The sequence below is a fragment of the Juglans microcarpa x Juglans regia genome, chromosome 6D (assembly GCF_004785595.1).
Source record: "Juglans microcarpa x Juglans regia isolate MS1-56 chromosome 6D, Jm3101_v1.0, whole genome shotgun sequence".
In the NCBI taxonomy this organism is placed as follows: domain Eukaryota; kingdom Viridiplantae; phylum Streptophyta; class Magnoliopsida; order Fagales; family Juglandaceae; genus Juglans; species Juglans microcarpa x Juglans regia.
Window position 1 is genome coordinate 12768523 of NC_054604.1, and position 23324 is coordinate 12791846.

General features: G+C 38.6%; 1 protein-coding gene across 1 annotated transcript; it reads left to right on the forward strand.

Annotated features, from left to right (window-relative positions):
• Positions 1 to 13833: 13833 nt before the first annotated feature.
• Positions 13834 to 14352, forward strand: LOC121235386. The gene has a single exon (XM_041131734.1). It carries the CDS (start codon positions 13834 to 13836, stop codon positions 14350 to 14352), a length of 519 nt encoding a protein of 172 aa, XP_040987668.1.
• The last annotated feature ends 8972 nt before the right edge of the window (positions 14353 to 23324 follow it).

Genomic DNA, 23324 nt, shown 5'->3' on the forward strand with positions numbered 1-23324 from the left:
AGTGTTGACTACATTAGTGGAGAGGATTTCTAAAAATTGGACTTATGGGGTTAAGTTTTGAAATAATTCTTCTGATTTCTGTTGTTCTACTTTTATCTAAGTTTGCAGGTGGTTTGAAGTTGAATTGACTATATCACACGCACACTCAAGGTCTTAGCTTTAGGCTAAAGTAAACGTTTAACTCTTGCTTGACAAATTGCTAAATTTTTTATTGATTTTTCTGCTATCTTTGATGTTAAAAGAGTAATGATGAAATCTAAATTCAGATCATGGCCTGGTGAGTGATGAGATTTTTCTATGGGGTCTAGTTGATATTGTCTATATTGTTTATTTTATTTTCCTTTTGCTTGAGGACAAAGAAAGTTTTAAGTTTGGAGATGTTTGATGACTTGCATAATTTTCTATATTTTATCATAAATTTAAGTTTTAGTCCAATTTTATTTAATTTTATTGATTTTAGGCTCCATTGTCTTCATTTAAATTTTGTTTCAGATTTAAAGAAAAGAAAGATCCAAATTTTAGAAGCCTATTGTCTAGGGTCTCTCTCATTTAAATGAAGATTTACCTAAATATGAGGGCTGGTTATTGAAGCTGTTTTGAGGATAAAGATCAAGTTGAAACTAAAAATGAAAAACGTACGACGTTGAAAAGAAGTGGAATGAAAAATCCTCAAGATGCGACGATGGAAGTTGATGCGTGAAGGACAGGGAAAAAAAAAAGGCTCAACGGCAAAATCTCAAAAGCCGATCCCAGCTCATGATCTCACTCTACCTACCACCATTAATGATTTAAAAAAAAATGAAAAAAAGAGATGACGTTGGAAAGAAGAGAAAAAGGTGAAAAGCTTGAAATTAGACACGAAAGAGATGTGACCCATCTCCACATGCGAGTGGAGACCAACGCACAGTAAAAATTTGAGGTCAATGGGAACGACGGGGAGTTTCGATTTTCTTACTTTCAACTGAAAATTATGGTGAATTCGTTTATGTTAAATTTAATTTTTAGCATGAACTAAATTTTCTTTATTATAAGAAAACAATGTAATCTAGTTCCAAACTATGCTTGCTTTTCTATGCTAATTTGAAGTAATTCTCTTTCATGTTTGTTTGATTTATTCTGTGCTTTTCACTTCTAATTAACTGGCCATTAATTAGATGATTTTGATCTTATGATTTGCTATCGAAATAGGGAATTATAGGAAAAATCTTGAATATTTCAGCATAGTTAAATATAGAGATCGAAAGACTTATATGAACCTATGAAGTATTAAAATCATTGGACGTATTGCTTTATTGCGCTATTAATTTGCATACTCTTGTGTTAAATGATGAACACGAATAATTTTCAATTGACTATCGAAAGAGGTTTTTGGATGAATTGGAGATTTGCAAACAAACAGAGAGAATTAAATTCAATTAGTTAGATGAGTGAAGTATAGTGAGGGATTAGGTAAAATCGATTTTCTAGAAGTTTTCTTTCCCATTAATTTGATCTTCGAACAACATCTTTCTTTTCCTTTGAGTATTTTCTTTGAATTGATTTTATTTTAAATTGCAATTACAAAAATCTTAGTGACTTTTCTAAATAAAGTTGAGAGATTAGTATAATTTTGGTATTTTTCAAAAGTAAGTTACCAATCCTTGAGGACGTTACTTTTCTCATCACTTTACTATAAAACTACGATAATGTGCACTTGTAGTTTTGCATCGATAAAAAAGCTTCATGACGCTCCTCGATCCAGAGGTGTACCTTCTGCAATACCCTAAAGAAGGGGAGGCATTTGTCCGTAGATTTGGATACGAACCTGTTCAAGGTTGCTATTCTTCTTGCCAACCATTACATGTCGTTTAGGCTCTTTGGCAGCTTCATGTTCATGATTGCTTCATTTTTTTTTCTAGGGGAGCTTCGACTCCTCTTTCTGACACAATGAACCCAAGAAACTTACCCAACCCTACTCCAACAAATGCACACTTAGATAGATTTAGCTTCATCTTGTACTGTTGTAGTACTGTGAACGCTTCTCTTAGGTCGGCCAGATGTTGGTGGGCTTTTTGCCTTAAACTAACAGGTCATCCACGTAAACTTCCTTGGTCCGCCCTATTTGGTTCTTAAACATTTGGTTGACTAGCCTCTAGTAGGTTGCCCATGCATTCTTCAGGCCAAACCACATGACTTAGTGGAATGTTGTTGTCAATCCCGAGCATATCTTTGTGACTCCAAGCGAATACATCCCGGTGCACCACTAACAGTCGCTTTAGGGCCTCTTGGTCTTCTAGGGGAATTTTAGTCCCAATCCATGTTGTTGCGTTGGGGTGATTTGGGTATAATGTAACGATCTTCAAGGGTTCATAATTCGCCTCTACTTGTTGTAGGTTTTGCTTGTCTCTCACCTCACCCCGTGCTGTTTGGTCAGGTCCTCTAGAGTGTCGTGCACCTCATAGAGGTCAAGATTAACTTGTCGCTTGCTTTCCTTCGAGGCCGGCAACACCTCCTCGAGTTTAGTGTAGTGCCGCTGCGAGCTGGACAACTCTTGGCGGACATAGTTTAGCTCCTTCTTGAGGGTGAAGAGCTCTAAGCGAGCATGACCCTGCTCTGACTCTACCTCCTCCTGGGCAAGGGAAAGCTGAGCTCTAGCATAATCACGCTCCGAATCTAGCAGTCTCAACAAGAAGTTGTCCAAAGCCTTCACCTCCCTGGCGTGACGGAGTTCATTGTGAAGGTGGAGAACCTTGTCGCGAAGAATGTCCAAGTCACCTACCAAAGAGTGCGCGTAGCCATCCGCTTGCTCAAGTAGCCATCCTCTTAACCTTCCATCGCTCAAATTCCTTCTTGGCATGGAAAGAAAAGACATGACTAGAGCAAACTTCATCCTCCAAGTCAGCATGATCATCCATGATCTAGGCCGCCAAATTGCCGACCCCCTACAAAGATAAAACCCAACTAGATATGGTCGTGGGCAAAGAGTGGGGAGTTGAACTTTTACCTTCACTCCCTTATTAATTTTCTTCAAAAATAGGAGCATCGCCACCCTTCTCTCTGCCCTGGACACCATGGTCGCCTAGGGCACCATCTTCACTGCTCTGATTTTCCTTTTGGGTCTCCCGGTCAGCAAGGCTCAATGAAAAGGCAGTGTCCACATCCACGTTGACCTCGTCGCTTTCCCTTGGCAAATTAGAAGCTTCGAATGTAGGAAATTCAAAGGTGGGGCTAGGCGCCGAATCAAGCTGTTGAGAAGGAAGATCAAAGTCAAAAGTGATCACCAGGTCAGAAAGGGCTTGACCCATCAAGTCCAAGACATCGTCAAGACTTGGAGAAGGCGTGCATGCTGGCGAGTAATTTGGGGTAGAAGGTGGGGTACCCTGAGGTCGGTTAGCCACAAGGGAGGTGCCAACACCTGTGCCTACAGCCCCCCCCCCCCCTTTTTCAATGTAAGAGAAGGTGTATTCGTAGTAGGCTGGCGAGAATGCTTCCACGAAGCCTTTGGAGAAGACTTTGAGGAAAGTTTAATTGGGGGAGATGGCGCCACTACCTTGTTTTGGAAGAGGCGACCATTGACCTTTGAATGGTTAGGCATTACCAAGAAACGATCAATATTGGCAGGTGTCAAGAGATCCTCAATCCAAAGGTCGTCCTTATGCTCACTCGCCCAAGCGGTAACCATGTCGACACGGAATTGCTCTCGTTTAGATAGACGTTCCAAATCCGCCATTAGGCCTTACTCGTCGGGAATTTTACTCCAGGTAGCTCTAATTGGGAATTCTCGGTGCATAGCCTCTGAATTGGGAAATTCTCAACCTATGCTAGAGCCCAAGAAAAACTTCCTCATCCATTATTTGGCGTTTGAATGACAGCTCTCAAAATGGGCCAACTGCTACTTCCTAATCCGGAAGCTGCAAATGTTGCCCTGAGAGCTCCTCAAAGAATAAAACACTAGGAACTCTTGGGTGGTTAAATCTGGGTATTCTTACCTAGCGGGTTCTAAAACCAAGCGAAACACAATGCAAGTACAAAGAAAAACCCACCACTCATGAGAATGAAGTTGCGCAGGGACTAGCCTAAGAAGATCAAGAACGTCGCGTACTGGGCGACAAAAAGAAAATCACAAACTGTGGGTTAGGGCACAAACGAGAAGAGCAACCTTTTTGGCAAACCCTTCTTCATAAACGCAGCCATGGTGAGGGAGTTCGAGGAGTATTGAGTCTAGGATCCCATAGGTGTTGCGTAGATTCGTCAAGTCCCTAGTAGTGAGGGTGGAGTGCCACCCAAAACCATCGAAGTATGGGACGTCTTTAGTAGAAGAGGACTCCGAGACTGTAGGGATTTGGGATGTGTTTCGTTGGGCCATGAGGATGACAAAGAAGTAGAGGGAAAGGAAGAACTTGGGGAGATTAGGGTCCTAGATAATGAAGTCAAGATAGTGGGTTCTCATGAATGTAAAGAAGAAAGGAAGAAATTGAGAAGAAGATGAAAAATGAGGAGTAGGAAAATGAATAGCAAGTGATAACTGCAAATCATCATTACCTGACTAAATGATGCGACTGATAGAGAATGTGGCGACGATTACTAGGTAACGTATGTACGTTTCCCAACTTTAAAATTCCAGCTTCTTGATAAGTGGAAATGGTGAATAAAGTAATAAATGGGCCAGCGGGGTAATCCATAGGTCTAAAATCCCCAGCGGGGTAGTCTAGGGTCTCGAACGTCCTCGACTGATTAAAGTAAGATATTTACAATTCCTTCATTGGTGAAGTCCCCTTGCTTACATGCGAGAGAAATTAACGGGATAACTGGGGAGTTAATATTGGTATGACCCAAACTAGGGGGCCCAAGGCCCATCATCCATAAGGATAGCTACTCAAATGAGTCATGTAGCTTAACGCAGACCCTAGCCACCCTGATTATTAGGGATGGATAAACCTCGAATTATGAATATGGATGACGTGGTGATTAGATAACTCCGATACATCAGGGATAAACCTTCTAATGGGTAGGCATTATGCAAAGTTAATCAATTTATAGTACTCATCCAAGATTCCCCATGCCTATATATTAGGGCAACATCTAACATTCAAATGATCTGATTGAGCATTCTTAAATTATTATCTCTAACTTATTGCTGACTTATGCATCAGAGGTGTCACAGGCACACCGTGCCACCCGCTTAACAATTTGCAAGTTAATGATCATGACCGATGGTGGGAAACGTCCTTTACAGGTTCCCTAAGTCCTCTAATACATTACATGGATGGGGTGTTACATGTAATACGTTGTAAGGGTTCCAAGGCAACATAAAATTTAAAATCTCACATAATTTGATCATTGGTGGGTTAAGGATTTTATCTTATTTGCGAGATAGTGGAGGAATACTGTTAGATAAAAATAATTCTAGAATAACTGCAAAACAAGACTAGAATAAAATTCATAGATGGAAATTGTCTTATAACTAGAAAGAATCATAAAAAAACACAATATGGCACAATCCTTTCCATCATGGTTGGACCCGATGATGTTACAAAGAATAACAATCATCTATTAATATATATTCAATGCTAAAAGTTTTAGTTATTTATTCTCAATATAAATAATTAAAAAACTTGCAAGAAATTCATCATCCATTTTGTTACGAAGTCTTGTTTTAATGATATTCATTGTTAGACAATTCTCATCCTACGATAGCTATTGAAATTGAGAGATTAAAAAAATGATGAATCCACCTATCAACAAATAATAAATATTTGACTTTACAACCCTGTAACGCCCATCCTTTTGGTGCGACTTTAAAAAATAATTTTAGAAAATGAGACGGGAAGTACTCTGACCCTTTTAAAACTTTTTCTCTTTCATTCCCAAGATATGAAAGATTATAAGTGTAAGATAAAAACTTACTTTATAAATATAAGAGAGAGTGTTGCAACGGAAATCAGTAAGTTGAATTAAAAATCTTTTTACAAAAATATGACTTTCATACATTACATAAAAACCTGTCTAGGCTTTAATCACTCTTCTCTTGGGCCATGTTTGTCTTGGCGCTTCTTCCTCACTTTGTACTTCGGAGGGGCTTAGACATACATAAAAACTAACATGAGTTAATATTCAGTAAGTATTAACTCATACAGTCAAAATATACTAATATAAGTTTTCAGTTATGCATTCACATTCATCTACATACTTTACATAAGCATTCATTTCATTTAAAACATTACAAGGTGAGATTTTTCTTTAAAAATGTTTTCCTTTCATAAAACATTTCCCACACCTTGTACTTTCATTCATAAATAAACTAAAGTATACATGCATTCATTCATTCTTTTCACTTTTCCCCTGGTCGGTACACACTATTACACTCCATGTGTTGGGGTTAGCGGTCTTTTGGACCTGAATTCCTCCCGTGGCTACAAGTTGAGAATCCCTTTCAGTCAGGGGGTAGTAATGGGTGCACTGCCAGTATTACTTACCCGACATTGCAATCTGCTCAGTCGTTTGGTATCCATTCATTCAGTCATAACCATTATGTATTTTCATACATTAAAACATTCATTTCCTTTCATTCATTCAGTCCTTTCATTTTCATTCATTTCATCAGTCCATTCATTTCATAAACATCATTTAAAACATAAGCTTGAATGTCAACATTTAAAACATCCTTCAAAAGCATAAACATGAGCATCATCGTAAACATCAGTCCATGGCATCATTTAAAATCATTTCATAGCCTTATTTAAAATCCCTTTCATCGCGTTAATTAAAAATACACTTTTATCGCGTCACTTTAAATATCATTTAAAAGCATTGAGCATAAACCTTAACATTTCGTTTCATCATTTAAAATAATGACTGTAGTTACTACATATAGCATCCATTCACATGCATACAACTATTACTTTTGGGTCCATAAATAAGGGCTGCCAAGGAAGGCCATACATATATATACCTTTAAATACTTATACTTAGCATGCTTTCATAAAACTTCATTTCATTTCATAAAGCATCATAAAGAGAAACTTTTTTTTTTTTTTTTTATTTCATATCATTTAGAAAACTCTATAAAAGTATGAACATAATACTTACATGGACTCCATGCTATTTACATTTCATGCAGTCCATTCATGTGCGTGTCAGATGGCAACCTACATGCATACATAACCTCACCTTATTCATTTCCTCAATTGCATAACTTAAATTTAGAAAATAAATAAACTATTTTCGACTTGGACTTCCTTCATCCAGACATACTCTTTCATGATTTCATCCCAGTTCATCTTCTATGCTTTCCTTTATCATGTTTCTTCAATCTCAGGGTCGTAACTTATGACCCACTTGAGGTTACCTTTCAAACACATAGCCTCCTACTTAACGTTCTTATCCTTCAAGGTGAACCTCCTTGATTCACCTTAAAGGCTTAGACATATCATCACCTTCATCACACTTTTCCTACCAAACCATCACTTCCAATGCATAATTCAGACCAACCAAGTTATACAACCTAATCCTAATCAATACACACATTCCTTCCTCCATTCATGCATAACCTAACCAAATACTTCACCGTAATTTTAACCAAGCATAATACACAACTTTAAGCCAACTTTGAGGCTTAAACATCGTGTACTCATGCTTAAGACAGATTATCCATTACATATGATAAATCTATCTGGCCCATGTGTCCAATCACATTACACATGTACCCTACCCCCTTTATCACGTAAGATCAACATATAATTCACTAATATCTGCTTCTGTAAACAAACTCCATACTCCGATACTAACCTCCAAGTCAAACCCATACAACTTGTCCAACTACTTAGCTTAACCCAACACTTTACACAACATACCCCTATTCATAACTACACATCCATTCACGTCACATAGCTTACAACCACTTCCAAACTACACCGCATCCAATCACTTTACATAGTTCGCAACCCCAAACTGTACAGTGATCCCATCACCTCACATGGCATTTGACCATCATGCAAACTGCGTATTGATCACATCTATGCGCACAAAACCATCACATCACAACTCCACGCTTAATCCCTGTCACTTCATAACATTATGCCATACCACCACTACATCAAAACTACACAACTCCGTCACTTCACACTACTTACAGACATAACACAACTACACAGTGATGCCCGTCACTTCAAACAACACAGTCACATCGCAACTACACCACAACACCGTTCACAGTTCCCAACACTTCACAACAACACACACTTCACATATCCCATTACTTGACAACTACATCACACAGTTCACAACACCGCACACTTCACAACAATAGAATAGTCCACAATACAATCAAGTTTCACAATAATTAAATTGTTGAGATAAAGGGAGAGAGATTATACCATGCGTCGGGGCTGACCCACTGCGTTGCTTGCTGTCTGGTAAGGTCCTGTGGTGGCGGCTATGCACGTGCAAGGAGGGGCCGGTTAAGGCGCGATGGTCATTGTCGTGACCCTAAGATAGGGCTGTTTGGGGTGGCTAGGGTTTGGATGGCTTCGTGGTGCCGACAGAAGGTGGAGAGGGGTGGTCCCTGTCTAGTTTGGCAGTGTACGGTGGTGGGGGTGTGCATGGGTGCTTGAGGCCGAAGGGGAAAAGAGAGGAAGGCAAGGCCTCGATTGGTTGGGCACGGTGGTGCTTGGGCTAAGTCATGGGGCCGACCTTGGGTGGTCGTGGCTGGAGGTGGCGCACCAAATCACGATAGATTCGTGAGGGAGAGAGGGAGAGAGAGGCGTGGGGATGCTAGGGTGGAGCAGTGGGGGCACCATGGCATGGAGGAGTGGCCCGTGGCGGTGCTAGGCTAAGGCCAGAGTGGAGCTGTAGCGGCGATGGAGAACCCAAGGGAGAAACGAGAGATTAGGAGGGAGAGGAAGAGCTACGGAGAGGAGAGGAAGGGGGGTTCAGCTGGCTGGCGAGGCTCGTTGAAGGGGCTACTTACGGGGCGGTGCGGTGGTGGCATGGAGGAGGGAAATCGAAGGGAGAAGAGAGAGAGAGAGGGCTATAAGGCTGATTTGGGGAGGAAGAGAGAGAGCCAGTTGGAGGTGGAGGGTTCGGCGTGGGGTGACAGTGGAGGGGTGATGCTGTCGACAAGCGGTGGCAGTTAGGGCTGAGTCGCCACGAAGACGCCGAGAGGAAAAGAAGGAATTGGGGGAGGGGGCGTCGGTTGGAGGGAGAGGAGGAGAGAGAGGGAAGGAAAAAAGTGAAGAAATTTGGGTTTTCTTTAGGGGTTCTAATCCTAGCCCTACATCCTAGGGTTTATAATTTAATCTAAGGGTGGAGATTTAAATATAAAATAATTAACTATATAGTAAGGAAATAAAATAGAAATGCAATGGGATTTAATTTAAAATCCCACTTTTTTTTCTTAGTCCCAAATTAATATTTTTCATCATAAAATAAAATGATAAAATTCACTAAATGTCTTTAAAAGAAATACAACTATCTAAGTAAATAGAGTTTTTAACATAAATAGAATAATGAATATTCAATAATATTCTTAAAGAAATAAAATCATTTCAATAAAATGATTTTCCAAACCTATATTATTATCGGGGCTTCAAATATAAAGTGGCTTACTTTAAAAGTAGGCTTGGTCCAATAATACTTAAAATACCCCTCTTAAAAATAATTTTGGACATTTAAAATATTTCAAAGACTTTAAAACACTGGGTCCCATTTAAAAATCATTTACAATATTTAAAACACGACTTCGAGATTTAACACACAAAAGCGAGACTCGTGACCAATTGAGAGAAAAAGGAGCGATTGTCACACTACTTTAGCAATTTTTGACACAACATATAGTTGTAAGCAATTTTTTCATATCGAGATGGTGAAGCACATTAAGTTAAGGTCTTTTTTGTATAACAAGGTATTATCAGATATTTTCAGATATTTTATTGCTTTAATATTACTATATTTTTCAATCTCATATTATCAACTTTTTAATTTAATCATTACAACTTTCACATACTTCCTGTAACAACCTACTAGAAATTCATTGAAAGAATTTTTTTAGACCTTAGGAACGTCGAAAAGATTTCACGAATCGAGGCATCGTTTATGTTTTAATCTGTCAGTATAGTCAATTTCCTACCCGCTATGATGACAGATGTGTCTTTTATTTATTTAAGGCACTTAGGGGTATAAGTTGGCAAAAAAAAATTGCACCATTAGACTCAGATCAATATTTAGGATTTTACAGTACAATAATACATTTCCCGTTTTCAAGATAAATAGTAATTGTGAGTGCCTTTTTATTTAATTGAGACATTTAGGAATCAAATTTTGCAAAACAAATTGTATCACTATACTTGTATGATTATTTAGAATCTTATAGTGAAATAATGAATTTGGTAATTTTTTGGTGAATAGTAACACCCGGGATAGCACTTGGTTCAGATTGCTATGTGGATTGTCTAAAACAGCCTTGGGGAGTTTTTTTGGACACTTGAAAAGATCCTACCCACACTTGGTGAATAGTGTAGGACACTCATTAGGAGGAACCATGAGATGAGAATGTGAAGGAATGAAAGGCAAATCAAGTCATGTGATCATGCCACCTAGGCCAAATACTATTTCATCCAATCAAACACTATATGAACCAAAAAAGGATTTCAACTCTAGTGACTCCAAACCATTGAGATCCAATTGAAACCCCAAATCCACGGAGGAAACTGAAACCCTAAATGGTTTCTCCAAACCCTAAACCACTCAATTTTTGCTTAAGTGAATAATTACTTGATTAAATGACTTCCACATGCTATCAACCACTCAAATCCATACTCTTACACCCTCATTTATTCTTGAGAAAATCTTCGAACAAGCTATTCCGATGATGCTTAAAAAATAGCCTCTAACGAGATATTGCCACGTAGACCTCCTAGAAAACTTATCTTCAACCACAAAACATTGGATACCGCCCAAACACCCCCTCCTCTTCCAACCCCAAGGACTTGCAAGAGCCACCTTTCTTCCCTCATTGAACGACGATGACCACGAATAGTGATGACCACCAACGCCCAGACCACCCTCCCAGATCCGACCCTTTCTCCTAAGCCCCTCAAACCCGTGACCCTAGAAGCCAAAGACCATAATTGGTGTGGTGAACATCTCAACCAATGACGGGACTTCGAGCGGCGACCCTCTAGACATCAAGATCCACCACCTCCAAAGGTCAAATCCCTCTTTTGTTCTCAACCATTTTAACGAAAGCCTAAATGCTCTTCGGCTTATGCATAAACAATCTCATGAAATTAGACAAACATTTAACGATCCATGAATAACTAATTTCACAATGCTTCAGAAATCCAATATCAGGCATCACAGTCTTATCCAAATCATGCTTCAAAAATCACCCTAAAGACTTTAAGACCCTAACGATGTCTTCATTGGAAGCCATAATACTCTTCAACACCAACATCAAAGGTCTAATCTGATTACTAGCACTCTGAGTAAGAATCCACAGATTACCGTGGTACAATCTTGGCAATGTTGTTGAGTGCAAAGCCTAAGTCCTAGAAAACTTTGATTTTGGATTTGAAGGTAGTGGCAAGCTTAGTAGAGAAAACCCTTAATTTTCAACCAACCTCAGTTCATCATTAACCCAAATCCACAGGAATGAATTAATACGAAAGGTGTCCCTTTTATGTAATGGTTTCGTTTCCTACCATTTTTTAGTAAGCAAATAGAAGAGTGGCCCCAACGATGGCGAAATGGTTGATGGTGGTGGGAAGAAAAAATTCTAACATCTGTGGAGAAGAAGTCTTGGGAGTGAGCTGAGAGAGAGAAAACTGCAGTGGCTCATCCACAAAATGTAGGGTTCTTTTTCTCTAGATCTCCTGTGATACAGCTCGGGAGCTTATTATGTGGAGTGCTTACGTGTCTATATGCTATTGGTGTCCGTTACTCTCAATAGAATAACAAATCCGCTCCAAAGCAAAACTGTTTATTCTTTTATACCTTGTTAATTTTATTGCGTCAAGAAAAATTTAGAATTGGACTTGAACAAAATCGAAACCCTAAACCAAATCCCTTTTAATAAAGTGAGGCCTATTCAATTAGGCACTTCTTAAGGAAGTTTCCCCCACCACCCAAGGCAGTCCTATTGCTGACATGTTAGCTCAAATAGTGCATGGATGAGAGGCCAGAAAACCACCCCAAAACTGCCCCACCCCTCTCGGCTGCAACACTCAATACCATGGGCTGAGTAGTCTATGGTTTTGCCCACTATTTTGGCTATAAAATCCCCATTAAGAGGTCACTCAACCATCCCCCATCAACCCTCTCTTCCTATAAAGGACGCCCCATGCATTTCCCTCACCGTTTGGTCATTTTCATTTACTTGTTTGGAGAGAACTCGAGTGAGAGTTTCAGACAATTTTCCTAACAGTTCTTGCATTGCATTTTCTAACCCTTTGTAAGTCGATTATTGTGACAAAACGCTTCTCAGATTGGTCACAAGCCTTGTCTAAATGTTTTAAATATTAAATATTTATTTTAAATCTAGCAGATGATTTTTAAATGAGCCAAGTATAAAAAATATCCTAATTTTTGAATGAGCCAAGTATCTAGTGTTTTGAACCAAATCTAATTTTTAAGTAAGCCTCTTTAATATTTGAAACCACGAAAATAATATAATTTTAACAATTCATTTTATTTAAAAGAATTTATTTCTTTAGAATTATTTATTAAATTCATCAATTGAATTTATGTTAAAAAATTTATTTATTTGGGTCAAGAATAAAAAGTTGTATCTTTGCATTTAGTTTATTTTCCTTCCCTTTCTATTTTTTGTAGTATTTCCTTTATGTTACTCTATGTTTAATCTCCAGCCTTGGATTAAAGTTAGGCCTAAATGTAGGGCTAGGATTAGTTTGCCCAAAAACCCTAATTTGTCTTCTTCTTTCTCCCTCCCTCCCTTCACTGTCACCTTCCCATGGCCCCCAACACACCTTATTGCAAGCTAGCATCGCTGCCATTGACAGCACCACCTCCATCATCGCGCCTCGTCGACAACAACCTCTCCTCCCTCTTAGGCTCACCCTCATCCCACAGCTCTCTCTCTCTCCCCCCCTACCGATCTCTCTTCTCCACCTGCCTCATGTTCTCAATCATGACGCAGCACGACCACAGATTCCACCACGCCAACCACCCTATGCACGACAGCAGACACTAAAGCCAAAACCGCCTCAATGTTCCAACGCCACCACAAGCTCCACTGTGAGACAACCAGCCTTAACATCTCTCTCCCTCTCCCTCTCTATTTTTCTCATCTTTCAACTGCCACGCATACTGTCAGCTACCAGCTACTACCACCGTGAGCCACCAGGAAGGAAAGAAGACCACCGGGACTGATCCCCTCTCCCTGTTCAGGAGGCCCTCCCAAGCTCGGTTGCAAGCCGTGAACCACCAATATAGTGCACCTAGCCCAGGTAGACACCGCACCACCTAGGCCTCACATCTAGCCTCCACCATGAAGCTTTGTTAGAATGTACACAGCATCAAAACACATCAGCAATGCAAGACACGGGCCTTCACAGCTCAGTTGTACCTCATCAACAGAATGTGGAATCAAGAAAAGTTTCTAGATTAAATCCAAACGGATGAGTTGTTATTCTGTTATGATTTTCTGTACTAGAGTTTGTTAGGATCAGATTCTTTTATTTCTTTTTTGCAATGTATATATGTACATGTATTACTATATTGTAACACAGGCGTCTATCAAAAATATACAAAAAGTATTTTCTATATCTTCTTCCTCTGCTTCATTTACTCTGTTATTTTTCTGCTTTCATTCAAAACTGACATGGCACCAGAGCCATAATGGCTTTAGAAAATACAAACCCTCCACCCAATACCAATCCTAAAGACCCTTATAGCCCATACTTCCTTAACCCAAATGATGGTCCTGCAACTTTACTCACAAACCACCTTCTCACTGCTGAGAACTACCATTCCTGGGCTATCACCATTCGTCGCTCCCTTCGAATCAAGAAGAAATTAGGGTTCATTGATGGAACCCTTCGTGAACCCACCTCTCCAAATAAATTGTTGGAACCATGGCTTGAATGTAATGACATGGTTGTGACTTGGCTCCAAAATGCTATGTCCCTCGAAATTAAGAATAATGTTGTGTATGTTGAGATAGCTCATGCCCTATGGCTTGAGTTGGAGCAACGCTTTGCACAAAATAATGGACCTAGAATTTATGAATTGAAACAATCCATTCACTCTCTTACTCAAGGTAATGATTCAGTCAGCCTCTATTTTTCAAAATTGAAGGGTCTACTTGATGAACTTGTTAACTTTGAATCCATCCCTCTTGTACTTGTGGAGCCATGAAAGCTGTTCTTGCAAACCAGCAGCGTGATTGGATGATGAAGTTCCTCATGGGACTCCATGATTCTTTCACCAACATCAAAGCCCAAGTTATTCTGATCAAACCAACACCCAGCTCGAGTGAAGTTTACGCTCTTGTTCAACAAGAAGAAAAGCATAAACAAATCTCAGATAATTCCTATTTGAATAATACACTTGCTTTACCCTCAATGACTCATTTCTCAAATACCCGAGATCCCCCAAAATATTTTGGTTCCCAAAAGAGAGATAAACCCTTCTGTAGCCATTGCAAAATTCCTGCCCACTCTTTCGATAAATGTTTCAAAGCTAACCCACATCTAGAGAAACATGTTTGTACCCACTGTAATCTTGCTGGCCATACTATTGAAAGATGCTATAATCTTCATGGCTATCCACCAGGCCACAAGCTCTCCAATCGAACCAAAGGACCTGACTCATTTGCAAACCAAGTCAGCCTCTCACAACAAGATCAGATCAGTGAACCTTATCAGAGTGTTCTCACTAAAGAACAATATCAACATCTTGTAGCTTTGCTTCAATCACAAACTCCACAACCTGCTGCTAATCAAGTTCCGAACATCAACACACCATCTTGTCCCTCGGCATCCACCGTGACTGGTAACACTTCTTGTTTTTCATTTTTTAATCGTGCAAGTTCTACCACCATTCCTTGGATTATAGACACAGGTGCAACTGATCATATGATCTGTTGCACCTCCATCTATACATCCCCACCCCTCAAAGTATCTTTCACAGTCAAATTACCAAATGATAACAAGCCAAAGTGACACATAAAGGCACTGTCCAACTCAGTGATACTATCATCATCAAGGAAGTCTTGCACATCCCATCCTTTACTTTTAACCTTCTTTCAGCTCGAAAACTTACTCAAGAAATTTCTTGTTGTTTTATCTTTTTCACTAATGAGTGTTTTGTGCAGGACCTTTCCTCTTGGAGCACGATTGGGAAGGGTGAAGCTCACAATGGCTTATATCATCTCACCTTGATAACAACACTTGAACAACCCTTGTTACTACTTTTAATGCTTTATCTTGTAACAAACCTCTCATTTCTGCTTCTATTTCTCATCCTCAAAATGATCATAATTTATGGCATTTTAGGATGGGTCACCTATCTGATTCTTGGCTTTCATTATTACAAAAAGACTTACCACATCTGAATTTTATCAATGCAAGTGTGCCTTGTTCTGTTTGTCATCTCTCCAAACATCATAAACTACCTTTTCCAGTTAGTGAGACTCGAGCACAGAAACCTTTTGACATTATTCATTGTGATATATGGGGCCCATGTTCCCAAACATCATATGATAGCTCCAAATATTTTCTAACAATTGTCGATGACTTCTCACGAGCAACTTGGCTGTTTTTAATGCATAACAAGTCTCAAACCAAAATTCTTCTAAAATCCTTTTGTTCCCTTGTAGAGACTCAGTTTCAAACAAAAATTAAAGTCATTTAATCCGACAATGGAGCTAAATTTGCCATGACAAAATTCTATATGGACAAATGAATCATTCATCAAAAGAGTTGTGTTGAAAGCCCCCAACAAAATGAGGTTGTAGAATGCAAACACCAACACATACTAAATGTTGCCCGTGTCTTAAAATTCCAATATGGAATTCCTATTTCATATTGGAATGACTGTGTGATGACTGCCGCTTATCTTATTAACCAAACCCTATCTACCAATTTGCAAAATCAAACACCATATCAACTTCTCTTCAGCACTAAACCAACTATACTCACTTGAAAATTTTTGGTTGTCTATGCTATGCCTCCACCTTAAAACATAATCGCCAAAAATTTGATTCTCGTGCTCGAAAATGTCTCCTACTGGGATATCCCTTTGGAATCAAAGGATACAAATTACTGGACTTAGAAACTCATTCCATTTTTCACTCAAGAGATGTAATTTTTTATGAGCATATTTTTCCATATAAAAATCAGCACTCCATTCAAACTTATCTTACACCTCCATCAACACACTCACAATTATTTCCTTTACTTGGTTCTGATACTACATCTTCACCAAACAACAATTCACCAAGCCCAATACTAGCAGCAACAGACGGATCATCACATATCCATTCATCACCTCAACCACTAGCACATACACCACTTTCATCACCTACTCATTTTCATCTCCCAATGTACATTTCTTCATGCATTCAGCCTCCTCCTTGTCAATCAAATAGACCAAAGAAACAACCATCTTACCTGTAGGATTACTATTGTCAACAAGCCAATGTGACTTCTCCTTCACTGTCTAGCTCCAAGCCTAAAGGTAATTCACATAACACTTGTTCTTACCCTTTATCTTCAATTTTATCACATGATAAATTGTCACCAACACATGTTGCATTTGCCACCTCCATCCTTAGACATTCTGAACCATCTTCTTATACCCAAGCTGTGAACTTTGTGGAATGACACAAAGCTATGGATACTGAAATTAGTGCTTTAGAGATGAACAACACTTGGGACATTGTTGATCTACCTATTGGTACAACGACTATTGGTTCTAAATGGATTTACCGAATCAAATATCACTCAAATGGGACTGTGGAGAGACATAAGGCACACTTAGTTGCCAAATGATACACTCAACAAGAGGGACTTGACTACCATGAAACCTTTTGCCCGGTTGTCAAACTTGTAATAGTGAAAACTTTTCTAGCTATTGTTGCCATCAAAGGGTGGACCCTCTATCAATTTGATGTCAACAACGCTTTTCTACATGGGGAATTAGAAGAAGAAGAAGTCTATATAAGAAAATGCCTCCTGGATATTTGGTTCAAGGCCAAAACAAAGTTTGCAAATTGCAAAAAAGTTTTATATGGCCTTAAACAGGCCTCTCAACAATGGTATGCCAAATTTTCCTCCTCTTTGATCAACTTTGGTTTCACTCAATCACGGGCTAATGACAGTCTCTTTACCAAAGGAATTGGCAACTCTTTTATAGCATTGCTTGTATATGTTGGTGATATTCTTGTGGCTTCTAATGATCTTCAAGAAGTTTCAGCAATCAAGAGTTTCTTGGATACCAAATTCAACGTTAAAGATCTCGGTTCCCTCAAGTATTTCCTAGGCTTGGAAGTGGCTCGAAACTCTACTTGTATCCAAGTATGCCAACGCAAATATGCCTTGGACATTTTGCATGATTCTGGTTTGCTTGCCTGCAAACCTAGTTTGATTCCTATGGATCCAAATCTCAAACTTTCCAAAGATGAAGGGAAGTTAAGTTACTTCATGATCCAGCTGAGTATAGAAGATTGGTTGAAAAACTTCTCAATCTAACCATAACTCGACCTGATTTATCATACTCAATAACTTTACTTAGCCAATATATGGCAGCACCTCGTGTTCCTCATCTTCAAGCTGCATACAAGGTACTAAGATATGTTAAGAAGTCTCCAAGTCAAGGCTTATTCTTTGCTGCTTCATCATCTTGCCAAATCACTGCCTATTGTGATTCGGATTGGGCATCTTGCCCAAATACAAGGAGGTCCACCACTGGTTATTGTGTGTTTCTTGACAAGTCACTCATATCCTGGAAATCTAAGAAACAAACAATCATTTCATGAAGTTCAGCTGAAGAAGAGTATCGATTAATGGCAACCACATCATGTGAGATTGTCTGGTTAAAATACCTTCTTGCTGATCTTACAATCTCTCACACTCAACCTGTTGTTCTTCATTGTGATAGCAAATCCGCCTTACACATTGTAGCCAATCCCATTTTCCATGAACGAACCAAACATATAGAATTAGATTGTCATCTAATTCGTGATAAAATTCAAGAAGGCATCATCTCTACTGCCTATACTCCTTCCAATTCTCAGATAGCCAATATTCTCACAAAGTCTCTCCATTCTCCATTGTTCAATTCCCTTTTGCTAAAGATGGGAGTTATTGATATACACTCTCCATCTTGTAAGGGGACGTTAGAATGTACACAGCAACCCTTTTCCCCTCCCTACACACACGACCAAATCACCAAACAGAGAGCAACTGACTCAATCGAAAATGAGTAGCACAAAGACTATCGCAAGTGTAGGAGAGTGTCGTGTAATAATTAGGAATAAATTTCTAAATCTTTTTTTCAAGGAAAGTTCTTAAACATCAAGCTTGTGTAAAATGGTAAAAATCTTTACAATAAGAAAATAAAAATAAGAGTGATGATATATACAATGAATGGACGAGTGCAATGGAAATGAAAATGGCAGTAGTCATGGACTAGATTCATGTTGTTGGATTTTTTTTTTTTTTTAATGTAGAGATGAAAAGTAAGAAATTAAAATGTAAGACACTAAATTAAAATTGCTGAAATTTAAATGAGCAAGAAAATTAAATGACATTAATTTAAATTGTAAGAATTAAAGGTGTGGGAAAAATAAATAACAGTAATTTAATGAACATAAATTAAAGGTGCAAGGAAATTAAATGACATAAATTTAAATTGCAGGAAATTAAAAGTGCAAGGAAATTAAATGACGGTAATTTAAATTGCGGGAAATTAAAAGTGCGAGGAAATTAAATGGCATTAATTTAAATTGTAGGAATTAATTAAAAGTGCCATAAAAATAAATGACATTAAACTGAAATTAAATAAGAACAGGAATTGTAAGGCTAAAACTGACTAAAAATTCAATCACTAAACAAACCCAAGACCGAAAATTCACTCTGACTTCTGAAAATGAAATTCACTCAAGAACCGTAAGACTAAAACTGATCACCAAAAGCTCACTTGAAGAAAAATAAAAACTGACTTAAAAACTCTCAACTCACTTCAAACTGAAAAATGAAATCACTCTAGATTACACAAAACTAACTACTCACCAAAAAACTAACTGCCAACTTCGTTGGTTTACAAGCCTTTCATAGGCTTCAAATAACTGTTGTTTTGCCCTTGTCTTCAAGTCCAAACAAAATGGCCAGCTTTTCCACCGAAATTCTTCGTGTCCTCTCGTGCCTCCAAACCGAAAGCAACTATTTTCATTTTTTCTTCTTTTGTTTCTCGCGTGTGGGTTCCATTGTGAATTTCTGCCCCAGCATTTTCTTTTCTTCATTTCTGCATCTTGTCGAAAACTTCCCCAGTGTGCGTCCGCATTTCTTCTTTATTTTTTTTTTCTTGTTTCTTTTGTTTCGTTTCTCTTCTTTTTGTTTCCAGAGAAACACCATCACCGCAGAGCAATGGCGTTGGCATGCTTGGAGGCTTCACGTGCGTGGACTGGGCACGAAGGTGCAGGTTGTACGTGAGGAAGCTGTCGGCTGCGCGTGAAAGTTTGAATGGAGGAGACGTTACGGTGTGAAGGAGCAGTGCAGCGTTGGGTTACTCTCGGTGGCTCACGTTGCGGTCATGGGTGAAGGTTTCTGCTTCACATGGCAGAGTTGAGGTGCAGTGGTGGCGAAAGGATGACGTGCGCAGGAGGAGGCTGGGATGCAGTGCAGATCGGCAGCGGGTGGTGGCCGTGCATGGAGGTTCTGTGTGCGTCGAACGGTTCTTGGCCGTGCATGGTGGTGGCCCAACTGTGGCTGGGCGTGGCTCTTGGTGTTTCTGTGGAGGAGCATTATGGTGTAAGGTGGACATGCGGAAGAGTGGCTGGAGGTTGCATGGAAACTCACGGTTGTGCTGCTGGATGATATGGTGCTGAAGGTTGAAGACGACCAAAACGATATGTCGTTTCGAAAAAATGAATCTTGACAGTAGAGTAAAACGACATATCGTTTTCAAGGAGGCAGATTTCATTTGCAAAGCTAAACGACAAATAGTTTTATGTTTAGGGAAAACGACATGTCGTTTAAATGGTGCTGTAAAACAAAAAAAATGAAAAGTTAGATAAAAAATATAAAATAAAATAAAAATAAAACTAGATAAAAAAAATAAATAAATAATTAAAGAAACAAAAACAAAACTAGACAAAAACAAATAATTAATTAAAGATAAACGTAAAATTTGACAAAAAATGAATAATAAAATATTAAAAATGTGTTGTGCATGTGAATAAATATTGTCCAATTAAATCTCAAGTTATAAAATTAAGCATAGATTATGCTATTAATCAATTTAAATCACAACTTGGATTTATGCCTCTTAACCATTTTTCATCTAAAATCAATAATAAAATAATAAAACAATTAAAAACATGTTGGTTTTAAATGTATAAAATATGCAATAATGCAGCTCAATCAACAACCACCATAAGCCACCCTTTCATGAGTTTCCTGGCCACCAATCGAAACCGGCCACTATGGTCTCTACTTCTCAGCACAACACCACTGTCCATGGCTAGCCTCCCCCATAGTCCCTCCATCATTGCTTGTTTCCACAACCTTGGACAGCCACAGGGAACATAACACGCGCACACACACACACACACTATTTCTCATCCTCTACCTGAGTCACCCACACCACCAACTGTTTGAGCAGTGCGTCACTCGCTGACAGGAATGCCGGCGGCTAGCAGCAGAGTTCAAGACGCCTCAGTCATTCAGAAATTCCCTCATTAACGCTATAAGTGGTTCTATGGGTTGACCTTGAAATAATTGCTGATGGAATTGTGAACTTTGTACTACTGTCGTGTGAATTGTGAAATGTTCTCAATGTTGTGAACTGTGAATGATGTAGTTTGTGATGTAGTTGTGTGTAGAGTGAAGTTATGGGAGTAAATGTGAAGTTTGTGATATGGTTGTATTGTGTGAAGTGATGGGATAATTGTATAGTTTGTGAAGTGGTCAGATGCCATGTAAAGTGTTGGGATTGTGGAGGTTGGAAAATTGTGAAACATGACGATTGTATTGGTTTGAGAATGTGTTTATGTGGTTTTTGTTTATTAGGTATAAACCTCCAATTTATATATCAAACCAGGAGAAATCAGTGTGTACTCGTGAGCCATCTTCTCAAGCTTAAACTGATGTGAACAACCATAGATTACTCCAAACAAGTGCAGAAAATCTTGTTGCAATAGCAAGGAAAATATTCAATCTTCCTTCCTCTCAAGTCTCACCACTTTAGTCACTGATTTACCTTGTTTTAAGACTACCTCAAAAGTATCTCAGTCACCACAATATATAGTAGTTACCTCTAGTGAACTACACAGCAGAAAATAAAATAGAAACAACAGAAGATCAACCAACAAGCTCAAGCTCTCGGGTTATTCTCTTCAACTCCAACTCTCTTTAGTTTTTAGTTTCTTCTTATATCCACCAACTCTTATTTGCACTCCTTGAGGCACCAATAAGTAGATACACTAATAAAGAACAACCAAAACCCATAACAGAATTAGAAAAACTCTAGTGCAGCAACAACTACTATATCAGTGGGTAAATAGCAACAATAATAGTTTATCCAACCCTTCACCATTTAGTTTCCCTTCTCTCATGCAATAGTTAGATGCTCCATCCAAAGTACTTTCTAAAAGCAATTCAGTTACCTTAGAAGCCACAAAAGCAGCAGGTAAGATCCATCTTTTAATTCTGTCCAAAACTGAAGTAACACGACAATATTCACACCAGAAAAATAGTAAGCAGCAATTTAGAAATCTTTTCATTTGACATAAACCTTTTTTTCTCCTCCTCAACACTTCAGCATGCCATCTTCAACCCTTGTGTTATCTTAACTTAGACCCTTCCAAGAGCATTTCATCTTGGTAAGAACCCTTTTTCTCCATTCCCTTCCTTTCCTTTAGTCTATTTGCACTACAATATATACTATAGAGTGATGACAAAAATACAGAAGTTTAGTGGCCATGACAACAAATAACATCCAAGTAGTCCAGAAACTTCAACTTTCCTTTCTTTTCTCATTTCAATCCTTAGCCACTGATTTCATATTATTCTAGGAAACCCTAGGAGATGTTTCAGCAACAGTTTGACAGCAACTATGTACAAGAAAATCTGTAATTCCAGTCCCCATTTCTTTTGGTTTTTCCCTTAGTTGCTACCCTCCTTTCCCTTGGTTCTACCTTACACCACCATCACCAAACCCTTATCTAGCTCTTTAAAGTACCATGGAATGTCAACACCTCAACATTTTCAAAACAACAATAGGAGAACCTTAGACCAATGTAATAATTATTGAACTTTCTCAATTTATTTTCAAATCCAGCCTATTCTTTCGATTCCACACCAAGTTTAAGATCTCTACCCCTTAGTCCCCTTCATTTCTCCTCCATAGTAGCTATAAGACAACACAATACACAACTTCAAAGTACTAAAAGGATCAGCACCTAGTAGCTATGATTCACCACAAGAATGAGTAGCACTAGGATTAGCTTCAACATAGTCTTTTCAGTTTCATAAAAAGGTTCTCTTTCCGTCTCTTGTTCTTGTCATGTTTGCTATTTTTTCACGTGAATCAACCCCTATGAAGCTCAACCAACATGCCTACAATCCACACCAAGTTAAAACAACAACATAATGGAATCCAACCTAGCTGATTTAGTCATCTGAAGGTCAAGGAATGGCTACTATTAGGAGCTGCAACAACAACAATGATTGCAGTAGCTGGTATGCACACTTTGATCACTACTCACTCCTCAATTCTTGGATTTCAACCACTATTACCTTGGTAACTGTCTCATATAAGTTATAGTATATATCTCTTTCTTTCTTTTATTTAAGTGAGTTTGTATCCTAGTCTTTGTTATTTGGTTACCATCCTTAGAAATGTCATTTTATGATTTTGTGGGTGCTGCTTGGTGTCATGGGCTAAGTTTTAAGTGAGGTATAGTTGAAGTCGTATATGTCAAGTTAGTGAATAGGTTTAAGTATGGAGGATGGATTGGATGCTTGAATAGGTTTAAGTGAAAGCAGTTTAATTCAATGGTAGTTTTGTACAAGTTCTAAAGTTTAGGTTGCATATGTACTTGAAAAGGAAACGACGTTAAGTTGTGAATGCATGTAGGTTGTCATCTGACACGCATATGAATGGAA